Genomic DNA, 21,023 nt, shown 5'->3' with positions numbered 1-21,023 from the left:
GATGTACACAGAGAAAATATTATAAAAGATTTACACAGAGAAAATGTTATGAAAGATTTACACAGATTGTTCTATTTTAATTTTAAAAATTTTAAAACCGCAGATGATTTTCTAGGAAAAGACAATTACAAAATTTTCCTCATTAAGAGGAAGAAAACCTGATGAGAAGGTTCTGGAGTCAGAGGGTCGATGTCCTAGCTCTGCCACTTGCTAGCTGGTGGCCCTGAAAAAGAGACTCTCTGTGCCTCAGTTCCCTCCACTGTAACCAACATGAGGATGACACATCACCCTCAAAGGGCTATTGAGAGGGTTAGATGAGGTCACACTCAGAGTACCAATGACAAACTAGAAAAAATGTTTACAATACATGATATATGAAGAACTCTTACAAATTCATGAAAAAAAGGCAAAGGACACAAACAATACAAATCCCCTAAGAAATAAAAATGCGCAGTAAATAATGTCCTCTGTCTACAGCCTCTGGGTTGGGATGGGCGGAGAAATGGCAGGGAAAATGACTCTCACTCACTGTTGATCTAAATAAAATGTGTATAGATTTCTTGGAGGCCAATTTGGAAATATGTATCAAAAGCCTTAAAATATACATATCTTTTGATTTTGCATATAGTCTCCTAGAAATTATCTTAGAGCAACTGTAAAGGATATAAACAAAAGTTAAGCTTTAAGAATATTTATATGGTGAAAAATTGATAATAATCCAAATATTCATAAAAGGGGATGTTAAATAAATGTTACTATTCTTCCATGAAAAATCATGTTGTAGATTAATGTTTATTGACATGAAAACTACTAATTCCCAGAGGACATTCATAACATCAATAACAAACTGGGCCATAGAAAGCCCTTCCATAGTAACCTACAGCAAAGACTGCATAGGCCACGTGGGTCTCAATGTGGTGAAGACACATCCTAAGAAACTCTTGGTTAAAGAAACTGAAACTTCAATTTAAAAATATCCAGAAAACAAGGCAAAGAAGAGAGGATTACATATCAAATATTATGTAATGTCAGCCAAAGTTCTAATCAGAAGTAAATTTATGAGGCTAGAAAAACTACTCACATGCCTAAACAGGTACAAAGAATATATTATAAGGTTAAAAGTGGAAATTAATCAGTATAATTAAAAAGATCAATTTTAGAAGCATATCAAACTCTATATCCTACCAAGAATATTTTCAAAAGCTCGTATCTATGGCTGAAGTATTTACAATGGTAAAATGCTGAAATCAAGTTAATGTTTAAAAAAAGAGATTTGGCTAAATACATTGTGATATAGCCACATAATGGAACTTAATGCATGTATTTTTAAAATTACATTTTAGGAGCTTCTTTAATGATGAAGGGGAAATGTGCCAGGTTTATTAAGTGGAAAAATTAGGTTTTAAAATATGACTCCAAAGATGTATATCAGAGGCTTAAGTGGTGCCCTAAAATTGTACAAAATTGTGGTCACAGGTATTTTGGTGAGGAAGATCCATAACTTTCATTAGATTCACAAAGATATCTGACCCTAAAAAGGTTAAATGCTAGTAACAGACATCAAGATGGTATACCTGTGCTATCTCAGTGGTCTGATCATAGGAGATTTTAACTTTCTTCTCTATAAATTATTAATGTTCATATAATAAATACATATAATTTTATTAATAAAGAGGAAAAATTAGTCTCGTTATTGCTTCTATAATTTAAAAAAAAAATACCTCCCTTTCCCTGAAAGCACAAACACACAAAAATACAGCTTAGTAGGGCCTCAGATATAGAACAGAACATCTAGTTATTAGGATTCTTCAAGTTATCCAAAGAACCTAAACAATTACAAGAGATTAACAAGTGCTATTCCTCAAATTTAGAAATATTTGCGACTGGTTTGAAGGTAGCAAGTTAACAGAATTGTTCACAGTTACAGATTGAACTCCTTGTTCTATTCTTTCCTCTTCTCACTACTGCACTTGACAGTCTTTACAAAAAAAAAAAAATTTTGCTTAAGACATGTCCATGGACTAGAGAGAACAAGTACTCCTCGTTACTGCCAGGTCACCCTGTCACTTTAATTCAAAGTGATTCTAGATCTTTCTGTATCCCTCTTCGATTGGAAAGCTTTTGAATAAAGAAAAATGTAAGTTACAGGATTTAGGGCTCACTGGCATTCTAGAGTTATCTGTGGCATGGAAAACAGTGTGAAGGTAGGAACAGTGAGCCTCATGTATTTGCTATACTAACCGGTTCCAGCAGAAAATGAGGTCGTGGCAAAAGCGTCCCCTTGGGTTGATTGAAAGCCTGGGATCAAACTCTCAGCTGAGCCTCCGAGCTTCTCAGGATGTTTGCCTGGAGGGATAAAACACCGCTCAGTTCATTCTAGCAGAATCCTGTGATCATACAAATGGTGAAGGTGAAGGGTACACTCAGAACTGACTTCTGGACTTGACAGCATTTACTGCATTATGGCGACACATTGGCTATTCAAAGGTCCTTGTCTAAGTCACTGCAATAACTGAGAGAACAGCTAAGAGAAAGAAGGAAATTGTTAAGAATCAAAATAGACAGCACATCATCAGTTTTGTAAGATGAAAAGAGTTCGGAAGATTGGTTGCACAACAGTCCAAATACACTTAACACTACCGAACTGTACGCTTAAAGATTATTAAGATGGTAATTTTTGTTATGTTTACTTTACTACAATTAAAAATTTTTTAAATAAATAAATATAACAGAAGAGAGAGAGCACAGAGCTAAAGCCCTAAATCTCAAGCATATTACTCAGAGCAGAATGCCTCCAGCCCTCACTTGGAATCTGTTTACTTTTATATAATTCTAATGAGTCTGATGATCTGTTTTTCATGTTGGAAGCAGTGTAGAAGAGCAAATGAGAAGAGGGAGAGGTAGAAATGGCAATAATGAGATGTTGTGAGGGACAGGCATAGTGACAGTAGCCTAATGTGAAAGCTGATAGCTGAACAGTAAGAAGAGAAACAGGAAATTATTAAAACTTGGGGGCTAGTTATTTGGGTACAAAAATACTACCGTTTTCAATAGTCCATGAAGGTACTCCTGTTTACAGCTCCGAACAATTTCTAGCACACATAATAATGAAACTGAATTGTCAAAGAAAGTTAAATTCTATGCCCTATATTCTATTTAAAAAGGCAGGAAAGTAACTGGGATTTTTAAAAGATTTCTGTAAAATAATAAACTAAAGCTAAAATGTTTGGCCAATAATTCATTCAGTTCTGCTCATTTCTTTACCCTTGCTCTTGTCTATACTGAGAGAGCTCTTTTGGACCTGCGTATTATAGAATTTTTCCTGGGGGTATCCGTTGTTTTTCGAAGTGTGTGCCTGTGTGTATGTGTGTGTGTGTCCTGCCTTCCAAATCAGACTATTTTTCAAGCAGAATTATATCTTCTATTTAGTTAATCTCCTTTCTGTGGTCAGTCAACAATAATATGGAACTCTAACCATAGTGAAAGATTCAGTGTCCATGTGAGGGCACACTCATGGCAAGCACTGACAACTTTCTGGGACAATAAACCAACTTAGGATGAGGGAACCATCACACTCCTCCCTGGAGTGACCATGCCCAATGCTATCATCTTGATCTACACTACGAAGTCTTTCCTAAAAGTCTTCCTAAAAGTCTTTTCCCTAAGCTTTCGTAATCTCCTTGCTACCACCCACAGTAGATCAGAATTTCCTGAAGGTAAAAAGACTTCAGTGCTCTGGTAAAAATAAAAACCAATTTGTATGCATACTTTGAAACCAAGCCTTTAAGGAAAGGCCTGAGCCTACATTTTCACATGCATACCCTTCTAGAGTTAAGATTCATTCTAATTCCTGGTTATTCCTCAGCACAGAGAATTTACAATCAAGAAGCACAAGAGAGACAAAACTTACTCACCTTCCCCCAGCTTGGCAAAGTCCTTGTTTAGCAGTTCTTCAGCTGTGAGTTTAGAGAAATTGTCATCATCAAAGGGATTCCATGTAGAACCTTCTGAAGGATTATAGACATTTTGTTGGGAGGTCCGAGGAGAGCCTGACGGAGTGGTAGTTGCAGACCTAGGTAGGTTCCCACCCCCACGAAATAAAAAGACATATAAAAGTTAAACACAACAAAAAGGGTCAACTTATTTTCTCTTTATTTCAGGATCAAATTCTTTTCTGAGTCAAGCTACCATTTGCCACATTGTTTTCCTAGAAGGGCTTTCCATGGCAACTGAGTAGTTTCCAGACACCCCTTCTACTTTGTGAAACTAATGTCGTCTTTTCTTCATGACTCACTACCTCCCGCTACTTCTTTAATCTTGCTTAGTTTTTCAGTTTCATCTTGCAAGTCCTCTCTGTTCAGGATCCAAAAGAAACTTGTTCTTAGGCTTACGCATCCTGTGGTGACCACTGTAACTTATCTACAATAACTGACCCCCAGAAGGGCTGGGGCTGAGGCCTATTTAGGCTGATTTCCATCTTTCAGGATCCAGCATGTATAGAACAAAGGGATACAGCACAATTTAAAAGAAATAAAGACAGTTACCACTATTTTATGGGTCCTAGGTATCATTACTTAATTTTCTTCTAAAGTCTCTCTTGACTTAAAGTGTCTCTCTTGACACTTGAACTTCAGTGTGCATGGTTCTAAGAAAGCTAAGGGTCTGAAATTGTATCTATTCAACACTCATCAAAATCTACTTTATGTTAGGCACAGAGCCAGTCACCAGGTTTCCAAAGGTTGAGTAAGGCATGGTCCTTGACTTGGTGAACGCACAGGCTAGACAGGCTAGACATACAGATAATTAATGATAATACAATGTGATAACATTCTCAAAAAAAGGTCCAGACAAAATGATACATCCCATCGGAGGAAGGGTCAAATAAAAGGTAACCTCTGGCATGGATCCTGATGAATAAATGAGCACTCATGAGCATGACAAGGAGGAGAGTGGCAGTCCCAGGAGAGGGCACAGTATGAATAAAGGGCTCGTGAAGGTGGAGACTGGTAAGTCCACCTGTGTGATATAACAGGTCCTGCTGTATTAACCAGGGGGTTCAGATATCATGGTTAACCATAAGCAACGGTGATAAGCAACGGTGAGCCAATTTAAAATTTTTAGCATGGAGAGACTTGGTCAGATTAAGAGTTTAGAAAACACTCTGTAAAGCATGGAATGGATGAGAGAATGAAAACAATGGGCCAAGTAGGAAATTATTTATTGCTTTTAGAGACCAGGTCTTGCTATGTTGCCCAGGCTGGTCTTGAACTCCTGGCCTCAAGCAATCTTCTTGCCTTGGCCTCCAAAAGTGCTGGTATTACAGATGTGAGCCACTGTACCCAGCTGGAAATTATTTTTTAAGATCAGTATGGTCCATGCACTAGAGACAAATTCACAGTTGTTTATTAAACACAGACACACTACTATACACACATCTACACTCATCTACATACTTATGCAAAGAATCACATGGTAATGGCCGAGGGCTGACCTTGCTCACAAAGGTAAGAACAAAGGGGAAGCACCACATACTTGGACTTGTTGAGACTGGCCTCGGCTGCAGCTGCCTGGAGCAGCTGGGTTGACTTGCTGGCTGGGACCCCAAAGACTGCACTATGGGTTACATCACTAAGAATCCTCCTATGGCCAGCACGTTGGGTTTTGGGGGATGATGGAGGAGTGAGAGATCCAAGTTTCTGCCCCTGGGCGGCAGGAGGTGGAGTTGTCTGAACCTTTGGCTGTTGTCTTACTGGGGCTTGAATCTGCTAGGAAGAGAGATGTAAAGTGTTTCATTAAAAAAGAAAAAAAGAAAGAAAGAGAAAGGGAGAACAAATAGATAAGCATAACAAAAAAATGCCAAGTGAGAACTAACATGGGAATCAAATGACTAGGTTTATTAATAACACCCAGAAAGAAAAAAAACAGGCTTTGACAATCTGAGCTGCAACTTTGAGATTGACACCAACATAGTATTAGCCTGGTTTTTACACATAAATTTCAATCGTCAACAACAATAATACGTAAGGTAACCATACGTAATTCAGCCCAGACTGTAGAAGCTATTCCTAACTCTAAAGATCTAGATTTCATTAATATCTGAAATTTAGGACCACTTTCTGTTGCTGATGTCACATAGGAATTCATTCAGAATGCTTCCAAAAGGCAGGCAGTAGATTCCATTACTACAATTAGAAGCCAGTGAAGACAAACCTCCAGCTAAAATACATTTAAGCTGAATGATTTCTGCTAAGAGATCCCTGCCTCTCTGCCATAGCTGAGATCACTAGTCGGGAGCGAGACAGATTCTACTGTGATTGATAAATGGTAGTGCTTTTTAGTTTTGTTGTTTTTTTTTTTTTTTGAGACAGAGTCTCACTCTGTTGCCCAGGCTAGAATGCCGTGGCATCATCCTCGCTCACAGCAACCTCAAACTCCTGGGCTCAAGCGATCCTTCTGCCTCAGCCTCCCAAGTATCTGGGACTACAGGCATGTGCCACGATGCCCAGTTAATTTTTTCTATATATTTTTAGTTGTTCAATTAATTTCTTTCTATTTTTAGTAGAGACAGGGTCTCGCTCTTGCTCAGGCTGGTTTCGAACTCCTGAGCTCAAACGATCCTCCCGCCTCGGCCTCCCAGAGAGCTAGGATTACAGGCGTGAGCCACTGCGCCCGGCCTAGTTTTGTTGTTAAGGCTCTTTATTTCATTGATGGGATGGGTATACAAGATCCTATTTCCGTGGCATCCCTGAGAAAATATACAGCATTGGTTTAATGGGATTAACTTGTTGCAATCTTCAGTTTGGAAAGAACATTGAAGAACAACAGGTAGTGAATATAATGAGAAGATAAAAAGTTCCCAATGATGATTGAGTTAATAATACAAGGACTCTTGGGATGTGGGCCATTTTCAGAACGCAGGCCACACTGCCACCATCAACCAACAGACAGGTGGGAATCTCCTTATGACCACAAGCGGTCCTTCAGCCTAAGTCACCCATATCAAGGGAAATGAACAAAAAGTATTATGAAAGCCACAAAACCCCTTTCCTTATTGCTGTCAATCTAGATATAAAATGACGTTGGATATAAGTGCCCTGGGGATTTAACCATCCCTTCCTTCCAGTTCCTCATCTCGGATTAGAGCTGCCACCCACACTGCAGCTCAGCCCCCCAGTTTTGTGTCTACAAAGGCAGGCTCTGAGAGAGCTTAGGGAAAGTGGAGTACCTGGCTACTTGGGTTCAGGATGCTTATAGCTTGGGATACTGACTATTCTCATACTGTCCTTGGGACTTGGAAAATTTATTGAGGGAGATTATGTACATGTGGTGGTATACCAACCACTTCACCAACAGGCTGCACAATACAATATAAGGGTCTAACATCAATCAAACTGAGGTTAGAAGCGTAAGAGCTGCCCCACTGAGGGAGAAGCAGAGTGCTCTGTGAAAAAGAGCACAGCTCCAGCTCCACAACTTCCTCTGAGGGTCCAGAGTTGCCCCTATACCAGCTGGCTGAATGCTAGCAGACACAGGGGCCAGGGGCCTTTGCGGATGCACTGGATTGGCTTATTTCATGAGACATTCATTATTCTAAAAAGGACACTTAACTGTCGAGTCCCTTTATCTTGAAGAGTCCACACTACTTGAAGAATACTTTTCCCTCCTCTTACCTATGTCTCCATATGCAGCACACTGAAGATCAGATGCCTCCATCAGGAACCTCACCTTATGACAGCAATCTACTGACACAAAGCAGCACCCACCCTGCTCAGCTACTCCTCACAGCAACCCTGTCAGCCAGACAGTTGTATTTCCATTTAGAATGAAGAATGTAAGAGTTGAAAGGGACTTTAGAGAACCCAGATTCCAACTTCCGCACTTTAGAGGAGATGAGACCATGGCCCACGGAGGCCAAGTGTTCGTCCGAGGTCACAAGGTTAACAGGAAGCAGAATCCATGTCTCCTGATTGCTACTCAGGACTCCTTTAGGCACCATGATGCCTCCTCACCCAAGGACAGGATTAGAAAAGGGAAGGAGGGAGAAACAGACCACAAGAGAAGGAGAAAAAAAAGGCAGACTCAGATGTCTATCTTGTTGAAATATTTTAGAGAAAACTCTAAAATATGTAATTATAAAAGTATAATTACACCAATAAATTTAAGAATATGGAGTAGAGATTTCTATTCCACCATTCTAATGCAACTACTCTTATCTTTTTTTGGTGTCTTATATTTAAGTATCTATTCAAGTACAGACTTTTTCCATAATTTCACAATTCTTTTTTTTTTTTTTTTTTTGAGACAGGGTCTTGCTCTGTTGCTCAGGCTAGAGTGCAATGGCATCATCATAGCTCACTGCAACCTCCAACTCCTAGGCTCAAGTGATCCTCCTGCTGCAGCCTCACGAGTAACTGGGACTACAGGCGCTCGCCACCATGTCCAGCTAATTTTTCTATTTTTTGTAGAGATGAGGTCTCGCTCTTGCTCAGGCTGATCTCGAACTCCTGGCCTCAAGCAGTCCTCCTGTCTCGGCACCCCCAAGAGTGCTAGGATTACAGGTGTGAGCCACCGCGCCTGGCCTCACAACTCTTTTAATATTACCTCATGAGTACTTTTTTTCATACCGTTATATGACTTTATAGCCATGATTTTTAATGGCTGCACAGCTGGGTTCCTAAACAATTTAGGCTGCTTTCATTCTTTGGGCTATTATTAATAAGACTGCAATAAACATCTAGGGCATATGACCATTTTCCCTTTGTTGATTATTGCTTTAAGATGGCTGCACGGTATTCTTAACATTCACTCACTTGCTTCTCTAGATAAGCCCTGCCAAATGTCAGCAGAGATAGGGATGGGTGAAAGCTGGGAAGCTCTATGGCTCCTGGCCAAAGCACAGTCTGCTCCTGTTCCCTCTCTGTCCCCTAAACCAACGACCCCAGAGTGAGTGTTCAAAGTACTTTTTCACGCAGAGAACATGGAGAAGGTTCATAATTCATTCCCAAGAAAGTAACACTTTTATCTAGGGAAAGCAGATGGGAACCTCATAAGAAATGTAGTCAGCAGTAATTGATCATTACATCATCTTGGATGAGCATTTATTATTATTATCCTTAAACACAGATCAGGATTCTTTGGTTCTTGCCAGCTTTGCTACTGTCAGTCTGTATGTCTTAGATAATCACTTTCTAGTCTGGGTCTCAGTTTCCAATTCCATAAAACGAGGGGGCTGGACTGGATAACTAAGATTCCTTCTAGCTACATCATGTAATAATTTTTCACAAGAGGAACTTTATCTCTTGTTAAAAATACAGAGAGTAGCTGTCTGCCACATGCCTGCAGAAAGACTGAGCTGCTTCACAAACGAAGGTGTAAAGACACCGAAGACACACTTAGCTGAGACTTAAAGAAGACAATCTATTTACGGCACTGCTTCCTTTCGAAGGGATGTAGGTTTTCTGGTTTAAGATGGGCGACAAAATTCTATCAGAAATCAATCCTCAGAATGATGGTTTCTTACTTTTCCTTCATTCGTCTAGTAGTTGGACTTCCCTGGGAATAAGAGAGTAGCTGTGATACTCTATTGGCTGGTTATGCAAAATGCCTTTTTCTATTACTATAAAATTCTCTCTCACTATTACGAAGAAATATCTGAGCACAGAATAAAGACCACTTATGAAAAGTCAAAGCACAGTGTGCCTGAGCGTGTTGAAACTGTAGAGGTCAATCAGGAGAAGGGTTCTGATGCCATACTCAGCCAATATCTAAAAGTGAACATGACCAATTTCTAAATTGGCAAGATGGCTCAAATGATTGGATACTCAGATGTTCTGGTGCCCTGGGGAATTAAGCCATGGTAGATGGTCCCAGGTAAGCAGGCCCTTCAAGGGAGCTGCATGGTAGACCTAAATGATGTGGCTAGTAATGTCATCCAAGGCAAAGAATAAACACAACACTTGTCAGAGCTCAGGGTAAAGGTGGGGCCACGTAAACCTCCTGAGACTGGAAAGGGCGCACGGATCAAAGTGCCCCTTGAGGAAGGGAGAAGGACTAGCTCTAATCCTGCCTCGGCCCCTGACTGTTCAACAGTGGCACGGACAGAGACAATGAACAGCTCTTTCTGCCAGCCTAATTTCAGAGTGATAAGTAAGAATGTTTTTCTTCATTAGTAGCCTAGAATCATTTTTTAAAAACCTCTATCTTCTACAGAATACCTCAGATTCCTCTTGGATATATCAAGAAAAGATCAAATATTTTAACCACTAGGACGGGAAAGCAACCTAGCCCTAGGTCAGAGGCCCCGCCTCGCCAGCTGGTGCCACCTCTTTCCTGCCCTTTCCCTCGCCCTCACTGAACAGTCCTCTTCTGCTTTTTTGTCCTGAGCCCTGGGTGATTCTTACCGCTGGCTCCTGGGCAGGGGCTGGCTGCGACGCTGCAGCAGGCTGCACCTGGGGCTGCTGTGCTGCGGCCAGAGCGGGCTTTTGCTGCAAGGCAGCCTGCTGAGTCATCAGCTGCTGTTGATGCAGGGCTGTGGCCAGCTGCTGTTGCTGCTGCTGCTGTTGCTGCTGGTAGAAGTTCTGTATCAGCTGCTGTTGAGAGCCTCCTTGAGACACTACAGGGAACTGAGCAATCGCTGGCTGTTGGGTCGCTGGATGTACAGCTTGAAACTGAGCAGGAGAAAGTGGCAAGAAATGAGGTGAATAAGGGCCTGTCCCAGAACACCATTCACAAAAGACAAATGTCTCAGTAACAACGAAAATCAATGCTAGAGTCAAAGGCAAGGGCAGGTAGAAGAAGTCTTTTAGCTAGGCCTGAAAATTCATGATGGAAACTTCAGGGCATTACAATCGACACGGCAGTATCTTACGCTGCCAGGCGCTATCCGCTGCATACAGACTACCCTTCCAAGTGGCTTTCCAGACCTAGCCTGAGGGAAGCTATCTGACATCACGTGCTCCACAAGCCGGAGTGTAACAGAAGCTAATAAATGATCTGCCCATCGCAGAAATAATCCCTCTTATACAGGGATTTGAAGCAGCCAAGATTAAAATGCTTCCCTACACGAATAGGAGGAAGCAATGACAACATTGAAAAGAATAACCTAAATGTTAACCCAGCTGTTAAGACTCATCTCAAGTCTTTCTGCAAATTATTTCCCCAGAGCTCTATTTTTATTAAACTCTGCCATCTTTAAACATTCAAGATATTCACTGTACTCTCTACAATACTTCACATATGTCTCTCTAATCCCCACTACTAGGAACTACATGCTAGGCATATAGAGTTCACAACAAAGGCCCACTGGTGAACAAAAGTTAAGATCTTATCTTTGAACATCCCAAATACTGTTACTTAGTTACAGAGTTAATGGGAAGATATTGTTTGTCTACTGGGGCAAAGTTAAATGGTTAACAAAAACATAGATATTAAAAAATAGCTGTCTATTTATAACAGCAAAATGCTGGAAACAATCCAAATGTCTATAAACAGGAGACTGACTGAATAAACTATGATAGATATATCCTGAAGGATATATTAAATGAAACACTCTCAAGTCATAAATAGGAATGAGTGACAGCTCTATTTATGCTTGGAAGAAATGGAATTTTGCAGATTTAACTTTGAAACTATCTAAATATTTTACATATTCATAAAATTAACCCAAAATTTAAAAAGCAATAACTAAAAATCAAAAGCAAAATGAAGCAAATAAAAACCTGTGTATCAAATTGGTAGCTAAACTCCCCACAAAATAATGTGCTAAAACATTCTAAGGGTAAAAAGGGCAAAGAAATCTTTTTTTTTTTTTTTTTTTAGCCAGTCAAATTTAGCAGTGGGGGAAGGGCAAAGAAATCTTAAACTTTTCAGTAATCATATCGGTATTGCTATCTTAAAACTGTAACTTAACTATGTTAATGCTGTTAGGAATCAAGATTTTTTTTCAGATGAGAAAAATACAACAAAATCTAAGAAGTTAAACAAAAATCTTGTAATTACAAATCTGAATAAGGAATACAAATCTGAATTCATAACGCATATTCTCTAACCAAACCAAACCAAACCAGTTTTCTAATTTTCCACTGAGAAGGCCTGGAACCAACAACCAACGCATTAGCAAATGAGTATCTCTAGCACTAAAACTGTGGTTTTCAAATATCATTTCCATTAAAAAGAAACAGAGCACTTGAGAAAAATGGATGATTCCAGGTTGAAGACGGAATCATCCTGGGACGCGGCTTGTTACTCTGGATGGCAAGGAAACCATTTAAGACTACTGGAGTCACATCCAAAGGACCCAGGAGCCAATTTGAAAAGACTTTCACTGGCCAAAGTTGGGACAATTTGAGCATCAAAATAAACAAATTTTTAAAAACTACAATGTATTAAAAGATACCAAAAAAATAAATTTAAAAAAATCATCTGAGTTGTGAGAACTTAAAAAAAAGAATGAAAGATACCAAATATGTTAAAATCCACAAATTCATAACGATACAAAACAAAACAAAAACCTCACTGTTCACCCTTGAATGATAATAGGGAACAAATGTTTACTCTGAAACTGGTAAACAAATGGAAAGAACCAAGCATTTCTCCTGCCTTTTGTGTACAAACAGTAGGTTAAGGTAACTGAAGGGTTGATGAATAAATTTCTTCATAGAAAAAAATCCAGCCCCTAGACGAGGAAGGAATATGAGGATATCATTTTGCCATCCCTAATGAATTAATGTACTTGGGAAATAATCAGCAATAGCTACTAAGCTAATGAAGAACATTAAATAAACAGAGCAGACAGGCAACACCTAAGCACACTAATTGACCTTCATATTAACAGAGTAGAGGGCAACTAGACATTGTAGGCCTCCTCATGTGACATACAGGAAGAACAAAGAACTGTCAAACAATCAAATGTTGAGTAAGCCTCAAGACATTACCAGTTTACACAGAAGGTGGTCAAACATCAAACAGCACCACAGGGATGTAATCAGCCAAAGCTAGAGTGTGGAAAATTCTACAGGACAAACAACCCAGTTTCTTAAAAAAGAAAAATAAATGGCAAAGGGGAAAAAACGAGGGAGAGGGAATCTATAGATAAAGGGGGACTTTAGATAATGGAAAATAATATATACCAACTAAATACTAGATGTGGACCTTGTTTCGATACTGAATCAAATGGGCCAACTTAAATTATGAGACATCAGAAATAGTTAAACACTACTAGATATTTGATGTTAATAATGTTATCGTTATTCTTCCCCAGTATGATAATGGTGTTGTAGTTATGTTAGGGGAAAAAAAAAGTCCTTACTAGAAATTCATCAATCAGATGATGAATTCCTCATGGCCTGAGAAGAAAGGTGGAAGGGGTGTGATAGATCCACTTCTCAATGCTTTAGTGTCTACATCTGTGAGAAACGACGATGCAATGGCTAATGGCTCTCTGTCCTCCCAGCACTTGCCAAGGAAGATACGTATACCTAGTGGGCCTTTTCACAGGCATGACTCTTATGTGTGAAGCAGGGGTCACGCTTTATACTCTGATCACCTTACCTGCTGAGTCTGGGCCTGCTGCTGCTGCTGCTGGTAGAATGCGCCCGCCGGCTGCTGTGATGGTGGCGGTGGCTGCTGTGGCTGCTGCTGTGGCTGCTGCTGCTTGAGGAAGAGTTGCTGCTGGTGCTGGGGTGTGGCTTGGGCCTGAGTGGGCAGACCCTGGGCCTGAGTGGAAGGCGTCTGCTGTGGGGTGGGTGGAGCCTGTGGCTGCTTGGCCTGAGATTGTGGCAGAGGCTGGCTGGGTGGGGGTTGGGTTTTTGGTTGGGGAACACTAGCTAGAAGGCCAGGCTGATTGCTGGGTCCTGCAATAAGAATAAAATCCATGTAAGGGCTCAAAACTCATCCAGACAAAAATGGCTGCCATGCCAAAGCAATAAAGAGGGGGTGACAAGTAGGCAAAGTATCTATCCCAAGATCCATGTGCTCCTGTCTTTCCACATGCTCTGTCCCACCTGGAATGTCTTTCCATCTTCTTGCTAAATTATGTGCTTCAAATTTTTCAAAAAAGATGTAACAACAAGGTTCAATACTTGCCTCCTTCAGAAAGTCTTCCCTTATCCCATCATCCCATTTAGTCAATTTCTCCAAATACCTACATATTCAACTGGCCTTTGATGCTACTGTACACAAACACAGTCTTTGCACCGGCTGCATGCAGCATGACACAAGCATTCTTTGATATTTTATATACAGCTTATCCCAGGCTGGATGTGTGGCTGTAAGTAGATTGCCACCAAATTCACCAAAAGCAGCTTTCTGGTAGGGGAAGTGATGGTTGTGTCCAGTTACTTGATATTGTGGATCAATCCTCTTTATGAAACAAAGCTCACTCATCTCATTAGAAACAGAATACCAAAACATGGAGGGGTGGCAGAGACTTCAAGAGACAAAGCATTAAAGAAACAATGTATCTCTGTGAGTGTCAAAACAGGTGAGTCTTGCTTCTTTTCTTTAAAGGCAAAGAGAAGTATATGAAAATAAAGAAGTAGGTATGGGATAAATGGACCAAAACAAAATCTGGGCCAAGACTAGAAAAAATAGAGACAACAGGCATCAGTGGTCTCGGAGATCCAACTCAGAATTCAATGACAGGTCTCCCCTTTCGCCAGCCACTTACCATAGACTTTCAACAGCAGCTCACTTCCTGTTCCTAAACGAAAATCATTATTTTTTATATGCCTCTGGATTCCATTCCTAAAGCAAAACCAGGCTTTCTACGATTTCCCAATAGTCCAAGATAATAAAGAGGTATACCAAGTTTCAAACTGATCCAGTTACTGACCTGCAGCCTGGGGTGGGGGCTGAACCGTTGCCCTCTTCCGAGGTGTCAGGGCTGGCTGGATGGGAAGGATTCCTGGGTTTGGCTGAGTCTGCCCAGCTTTAGGCCTCTGACGGGGTGCAATTGAAGTCTCTGTGGTGGGAATGGGATCTGTCAGTCTAGAAAGGGAAAAGAAAAAGATTCATGTTAAAGTGTGGGAAAACAGGAGGGGCAGGCAGAGCACATAATGCTTTCCCCTCAACATTCACCCAAACCTTCCAGATCTGCTTAACTGGCACTTCCTCAAGGATGGTCCACAGCATGTCACGGTGTTATTGTTTTGAAAAAAAGGTTTGGTGGGCAAATAAGTTTTTAACACACTGATCAAAATACACTGAGCAGATTTACTTCCAGCAGAACTTTTCCTGTTGAATGTGCACGGAGAATCTCAGAGAGAATGCTATGTACAATGCAATGTTTCTCAAACTTATTTGATCTTTTTTTTTTTTTTTTTTTTGAGACAGAGTCTCACTCTGTTGCCTGGGCTAGAGTGTCGTGGTGTCAGGTTAGCTCACAGCAACCTCAAACTCCTGGGCTCAAGCGATCCTTCTGCCTCAGCCTCCCGAGTAGCTGGGACTACAGGCACGCGCCACCATGCCCGGCTAATTTTTTTTTCTATATGTATATTTTAATTGTCCAGCTAATTTCTTTCTATTTTTAGTAGAGACGGGGTCTCACTCTTGCTCAGGCTGGTCTCGAACTCCTGAGCTCAAACGATCCGCCCGCCTCGGCCTCCCAGAGTGCTAGGATTACAGGCGTGAGCCACCGCGCCTGGCCAAGCTTATTTGATATTGAGACCCTTTTACCCAATACCTCCTAGGATTTCCCCAAATATACTTTGGGTAATGTTGCAAAGAGGGGTTTGAGGCAGGTGGCTTTCAGATGTAGAGAGAACTCAAACTTGGTTGTAACTAGCAGTCAAAATGGTCTCTCTACAACGAAAAACATGCAAATGAGAGAATCTAATATGGCAACAAGAAGGAATAAGTAAATAATTCAAGACAGATTTCCTCCAATATACATACTCTCTTTTGTTCATAGCAATAAAATTTTTAGCTGGGCACAGGGTCACCCAGTCTGAAAAATCACATTGCCTGGCTTCTTTTGTAACCAGGTGTGGTCATGTTTCTAAGTTCTGGGCTTACATGAGATGTAAGCAGATTGTTATGCAGCAATTTCTAGAAGCCTTAAGAAATAACTGGTGCATGTCCTGTGTCTGTCTACTATGGTCATTCCTTGACCCTGCTGCTCGGAACTGGAATGCTGCCGTATTGATCCACGTGGTCATGGCTACACTGCAGGGACGGGAGAGTGGTGAGCTTGGAGAAGTCTGCATCCCTGAGGGCTTGACGGAGCAGAACTGCCATACCAGCCAGGGACCTCCAGACTTTGTTTATTTGAGAGAAAAAATAAACATCTATCTTCTATAAGACACTGTCATTTTGGACTTTCTGAAACTCCCAGCCAAATCGAATCCAAACTGGCACAGAGAAGACTGCTATGTGATCTGCTTGCTCCTTGTGATGGTACAGAAGCCCAGGTGCTACCTTCCATTCATTTACAGTGGTCCAGGCAGCTGGCTACTACCTAACTCAGATCAGAGGTGGCTGTCCTTTGAAACTACACTTTAAGGAGTATAAGTGAAGTTAGGTCAAATGAATCAGTTTCATAAATACTTCCGAAGTGTGCTTTGCCAAAATATTTTCAAAACAGCCTCCATGAAATGGAAAGCAGGAAGCAAAGCAGCTGTCTCCACATCCTTCCCCATGATGTAACTCCAAGGAATGTCCATCCTGGACCCAGAAACTTCTTACTAGCATCCTGCTAAAGGGAGGTACTTGTAGGGTGGGGAATTGGTAATGTAACAGCTATCACACAGGCTATAACCCAGGGAAGGGAGGTGGGAAGGAAAATGGGACAGATATTGGAGAAGATAAAGGTGTAAGAAAGAAAAAACTAAGGGTGATGGAGGTGAACAGACTTCTGTACAAATCCAAATGCAAGAACCTCCACATTGGTCTTCTCCTGAGGGGGACATCTTAGAAACAATGGGATATGGAGTAGAGAAAACTACATTTGAGCTCCTGCTCTCCACTAACTGCATGATAATGGGCATGTCATTTAACCTCTTTCAGTTGTGGATCCCTTATGTGTAAAATGGAGAAACATACATAAGCCTACATTATAAGGCAGATGTGAACATCAAATGTGTCAATAACTGAAAGTGTTTTATAAACTGTAGAATGTCTAAAATGTTAGTTTGTATGGACTTCCATGTGTGTGTTTTGTGGGAACAAGGAAAAGGATCCTTGCTTAGCCTCACTGTATACCATGTTTGAGTCTAATACAAGATGGCCATAAACCCAAAAGACTGAGCTAATTAAATCAGCCCCAAAGCCAACTCTCAAAGAGGTGAGTATGGCAGAATTACTATTAAGAAATGGACAGACTACAAAGTAACAAGTTTTGCTTGTTAAGTAAGTTTGCTATGTTCATTAAAAACCGAAGTCTCGTTACTTTAGAGCCACATCTGGAATAACTGTATATACACAGCATATAGAACATTCTACAGATAGTCAAGAATTTTTAAAAATACGTAACTTACTTTACTGTTCTATTAAAATTCACATATTCCCATCCTGGGTACTTTGTTGACACAGTTTGCCACTAACAATTGCTTGCCAAGGTAAAGTGGTTGAAAAAGAGGGGTCTAAACATGTCCTGGGCTACCTCCAGAATTTGCCATTTGGAAGGTATGGCAGCCATGAGAATGTGCCTTGCAGACCTTCATCTACATGGGGCACAAAAGACCAATGCCCTAGCTGCTGTGTCCCCACATCCATTGCCATGTTGGCCCTGAGGCCACACTTCCCACAGGTTGCTCCCAGCCTTAATATCCCAGTCACATGGACTCCTGGGAGACTGGGGATGCCTCTGCCGGATGACTTTGGCACAAGGACTCTCCAACACCTTTGGTAAGCCTTTCTTAAATTGTGTGAGAGTCTAGGTCACTTCAGCCCATGCTTCTCCTCGCTCTCTCTGGGTCACACTTGCACTGCCCCATGATGGCCCTCCCAGCCTTTCTGGGCTCTTTTCTCTCACATGGGCATTTCCCCAAATAACATCTTTGCTTGTTTAATCCTCTCTTGGCATCTGCTTCTTGGAAGACCGTAGGTTGTATACACCATGATTAACTAAGATCTCCAGGGTCTTTTGCTATTCAGGGACTCTGTGCTTTGACCTGTACTCTCCTAATGTGGCTGGAGCCATAAAAGTAAGAAAGAAAGACAGGTTGAGGATTAGGGTAGTGAATGAGGCTAATCAAAAGCCATGTTTTGGACCTTCTTGTACTATCGACATTTAAAGTCTGCTGTTGCCACATCTCTGAATGCCCCTGTGCCTATTCCCATGTAAAGGAAACAGCTGTAGATTCTTGATTCTCTTTCAAATGTAGATAGCAATATTTCATTATATTGCTTTTTGCATCCCCAAAGAACAATTTCTGCCTAGGGGGGACAGAGCTTGCTTTCCTGGTCTGTGCAGCCTCTGGTCATGGCAATGTAAGAATAAAAAACACCAGGCATCCTCCTCTGCTGCTGTGGCAATTGAAGCAGAACATGTGCTCATGAAGGCATTTCTTACCTGGCCTTTGGCTGAGTCTTTTTTGCAGCTGCCTCACTGGCTTTCACTGGTTCGGGAAGCTTTGCAGGAATGGGAGAGTTCTATAGAATTTAAAGGAAAAAAAGGACATCACAGATTAAAGAAAAGAATAACCACCTAACCAGGGCTCTGAGCTGATACAAATACATTTTGGGATCTTCTGGAGCAGCTTTCAGGCCCTGAGCTCTGTCTAGTGGAGGGAAGGGAAGATAACCAAATGCACATCAGACTCAGCTGCAATCAGGAAGCAAAGTATCTGAGAAGAAGAGAGAACTGCCTGCGTGCAGCACATTCTCCCTGATCAATCTCCACCTTCTGTACCAGGCTGAGTTCACGGGGGCTTGATTTCAGTACCTTGATTTCAGTAAGCTCCTATAGCACAGCTTAGAAGTGATGCTATGAAAAGAATAGGAAGGAGATGTCTGTAACCTATATTATTCAAGCTCCCAGTCAGATCTGAGAGAAGTTAAGGCTGACCAGTCTGTCAAACCAGGGTGCACTCAGTCTACTAGTTAGAATGCTCGGAGAAAAAACCACAGCCACCCGATATGTATGGTTACTGAGCCAGCACCTCTTCCCAGCATGTGAGGCACTACTCAATCCACAAGCCAAGCAAAGTTCCTCTAGCTTCAGTTCTATATCACCCACCATCCAATATCACCTCTTGAGGGAGCACCAGCTAGCTGTCCCTAACCACAAAACAACTGCTTACGGCTACTGAGTGAGTACCAAATGACCCGAGACTTGCGAAGCTTACTTTTTAAAAACTAGTTATCAATCTGAATGCTTCCAATTATATTTCACATTATTTAACTTTATGAATGGGAAAGTGGAAATAGAAAATAAAATACGGCCACATTAGGTTACTATACAGTATCCCTCCTTTCAGTCTGGGAAACCTGACAAACAGAATCCTAGTTATAAAACTGGCTTGTTAGGAGGGTCCCCTCATTTCCTTCATGTTTCCAGGTGGGGGGAATTTCTGCTGGAAAACATCTCCTAGTATCTCCTCCACCCTTCAAGCATCCCTCTCTGAAGGGAGAAGAGAAACTTATTTGACTGATAAGACTGGGAGAAAGAGTGAGCTGGTCTGGTTCGCCCTTGCCCTCCCTCCTTTATGGAAGTGCCAATCCCTCAGGAATCAGGCATTTATACCTCGGTCATGTGGACCTAATGTTAGCAAGCCTGACTGGTCAGGCTGTGTCCTCCGACTCAATCTTATTAGTAATAAGGCCAATATTCTAAGCTCCGTCTGAATGAGTCCCACATCTGATTGTAAATGTGGGGATGAAAGAGGAGTTATTTATCAACACCCTCAAGCCCCAGTACTGACATCAAAAGTTCATTACTAGAGACACTAGCAAGAAAGTTTCAGAAAAGAATCTATTTATTACAGCATCCATTAGTAAAATATTCAGGAGAATTGAATAATATGACATGAAAAATATGCAAAGATTGTAAAAAAAAAAAAAAAAGGTGTTTGCAAGCATTTTGTTCTTTTTTTTTTTTGAGACAGAGTCTTGCTCTGTCACCCCAGCTAGAGTGCAGTGGCATCATTATAGCTCACTGCAACCTCAAACTCCTCAGCTCAAGCCACTTCCCTGTGTCAAACTCTCGAATAGCTGGGAATACAGGTGTGTGACACCATGCCTGGCTAATTTCTTCTATTTTTAGTAGAGACGGGGTCTCACTCTTGCTCAGGCTGGTCTCGAACTCCTGACCTCAAGTGATCTTCCTGCCTTGGCCACCCAGAGTGCTAGGATTATAGGCGTGAGCCACCACATCTGGCCAGTATTTTGCTATTAAAACTGTGAGTACAGAGTTTAGGATTAGTAAGTGTAGAAAACATTCTTATAGCCTCATGTGTTGGGAAAGTAGAGAAAGGAGTGTGAGTTATATGAGATTATTAAGTGTGAAATGTCCGATTTCCTTAAGTACTAAGTTTGACAGTTGGTATCTCTGACATTTCACTTTGACACTTCTTGTTTTATTTTTACTGTGAAGGTACATCCTCAGTCTTTCAAATGCACAGTTTGGCTTGTGATTATTTTTCAAATTTTTTTAGAGCAATTTTTGTGAAACCATGGATAAGTCAAAAATTCATGTTATTTTCAAATATGTGTTCCGTCATGGAACCCATGCAGCGCAGACAGCTCAAAATATCAACACTGTTTGGGAAGGATGTGGCTAATGAGTGCACAGTACAGAGTTGGTTTGAGAAGTTCTGTTATGGTGATTTTAATCTTGAAAATGAGCCACGTGGGCGACCTGAGACCAAGGTGGATAATAATGAGCTGAAAGCTGTAGTGGAAGTGAATCCATCTCAATCCATGTGTGAATTAGCAGCAAGGTTTAACATTACTAGTTCAACAATATTGGACCATTTGAAACAAATCAGCAAAGTAAAGAAGCTGGATAGATGGGTACTGCATGAATTAAATGAGCATCAGAAGAGAAATCATCTCGAAGCTTGCCTTTGTTTCCTGTCATGACATAA

The 21,023-nt window shown here is 41.1% G+C and overlaps 1 protein-coding gene across 1 annotated transcript in view; it reads right to left on the bottom strand.

Annotated features, from left to right (window-relative positions):
* The window catches only part of AAK1 (AP2 associated kinase 1), a 75,638-nt gene that overhangs the window by 34,278 nt on the left and 20,337 nt on the right, over positions 1–21,023 (bottom strand). The window contains exons 7-13 of the mRNA XM_012646469.1: positions 18,509–18,588; positions 14,831–14,985; positions 13,549–13,850; positions 10,401–10,667; positions 5,533–5,762; positions 3,915–4,072; positions 2,242–2,346 (exon numbers count right to left, since the gene is read on the bottom strand). Of these exons, the coding sequence (XP_012501923.1) occupies positions 2,242–2,346; positions 3,915–4,072; positions 5,533–5,762; positions 10,401–10,667; positions 13,549–13,850; positions 14,831–14,985; positions 18,509–18,588 (1,297 nt within the window). The remainder of the gene's footprint in view (positions 1–2,241; positions 2,347–3,914; positions 4,073–5,532; positions 5,763–10,400; positions 10,668–13,548; positions 13,851–14,830; positions 14,986–18,508; positions 18,589–21,023) is intronic.

Source organism: Propithecus coquereli, unplaced genomic scaffold (genome assembly GCF_000956105.1).
Source record: "Propithecus coquereli isolate 6110/MARCELLA unplaced genomic scaffold, Pcoq_1.0 Scaffold243, whole genome shotgun sequence".
NCBI classification, from domain to species: Eukaryota; Metazoa; Chordata; class Mammalia; order Primates; family Indriidae; genus Propithecus; species Propithecus coquereli.
Note: the sequence above shows the minus strand (reverse complement) of the source record. Positions and strands in the feature narration are given on the sequence as shown.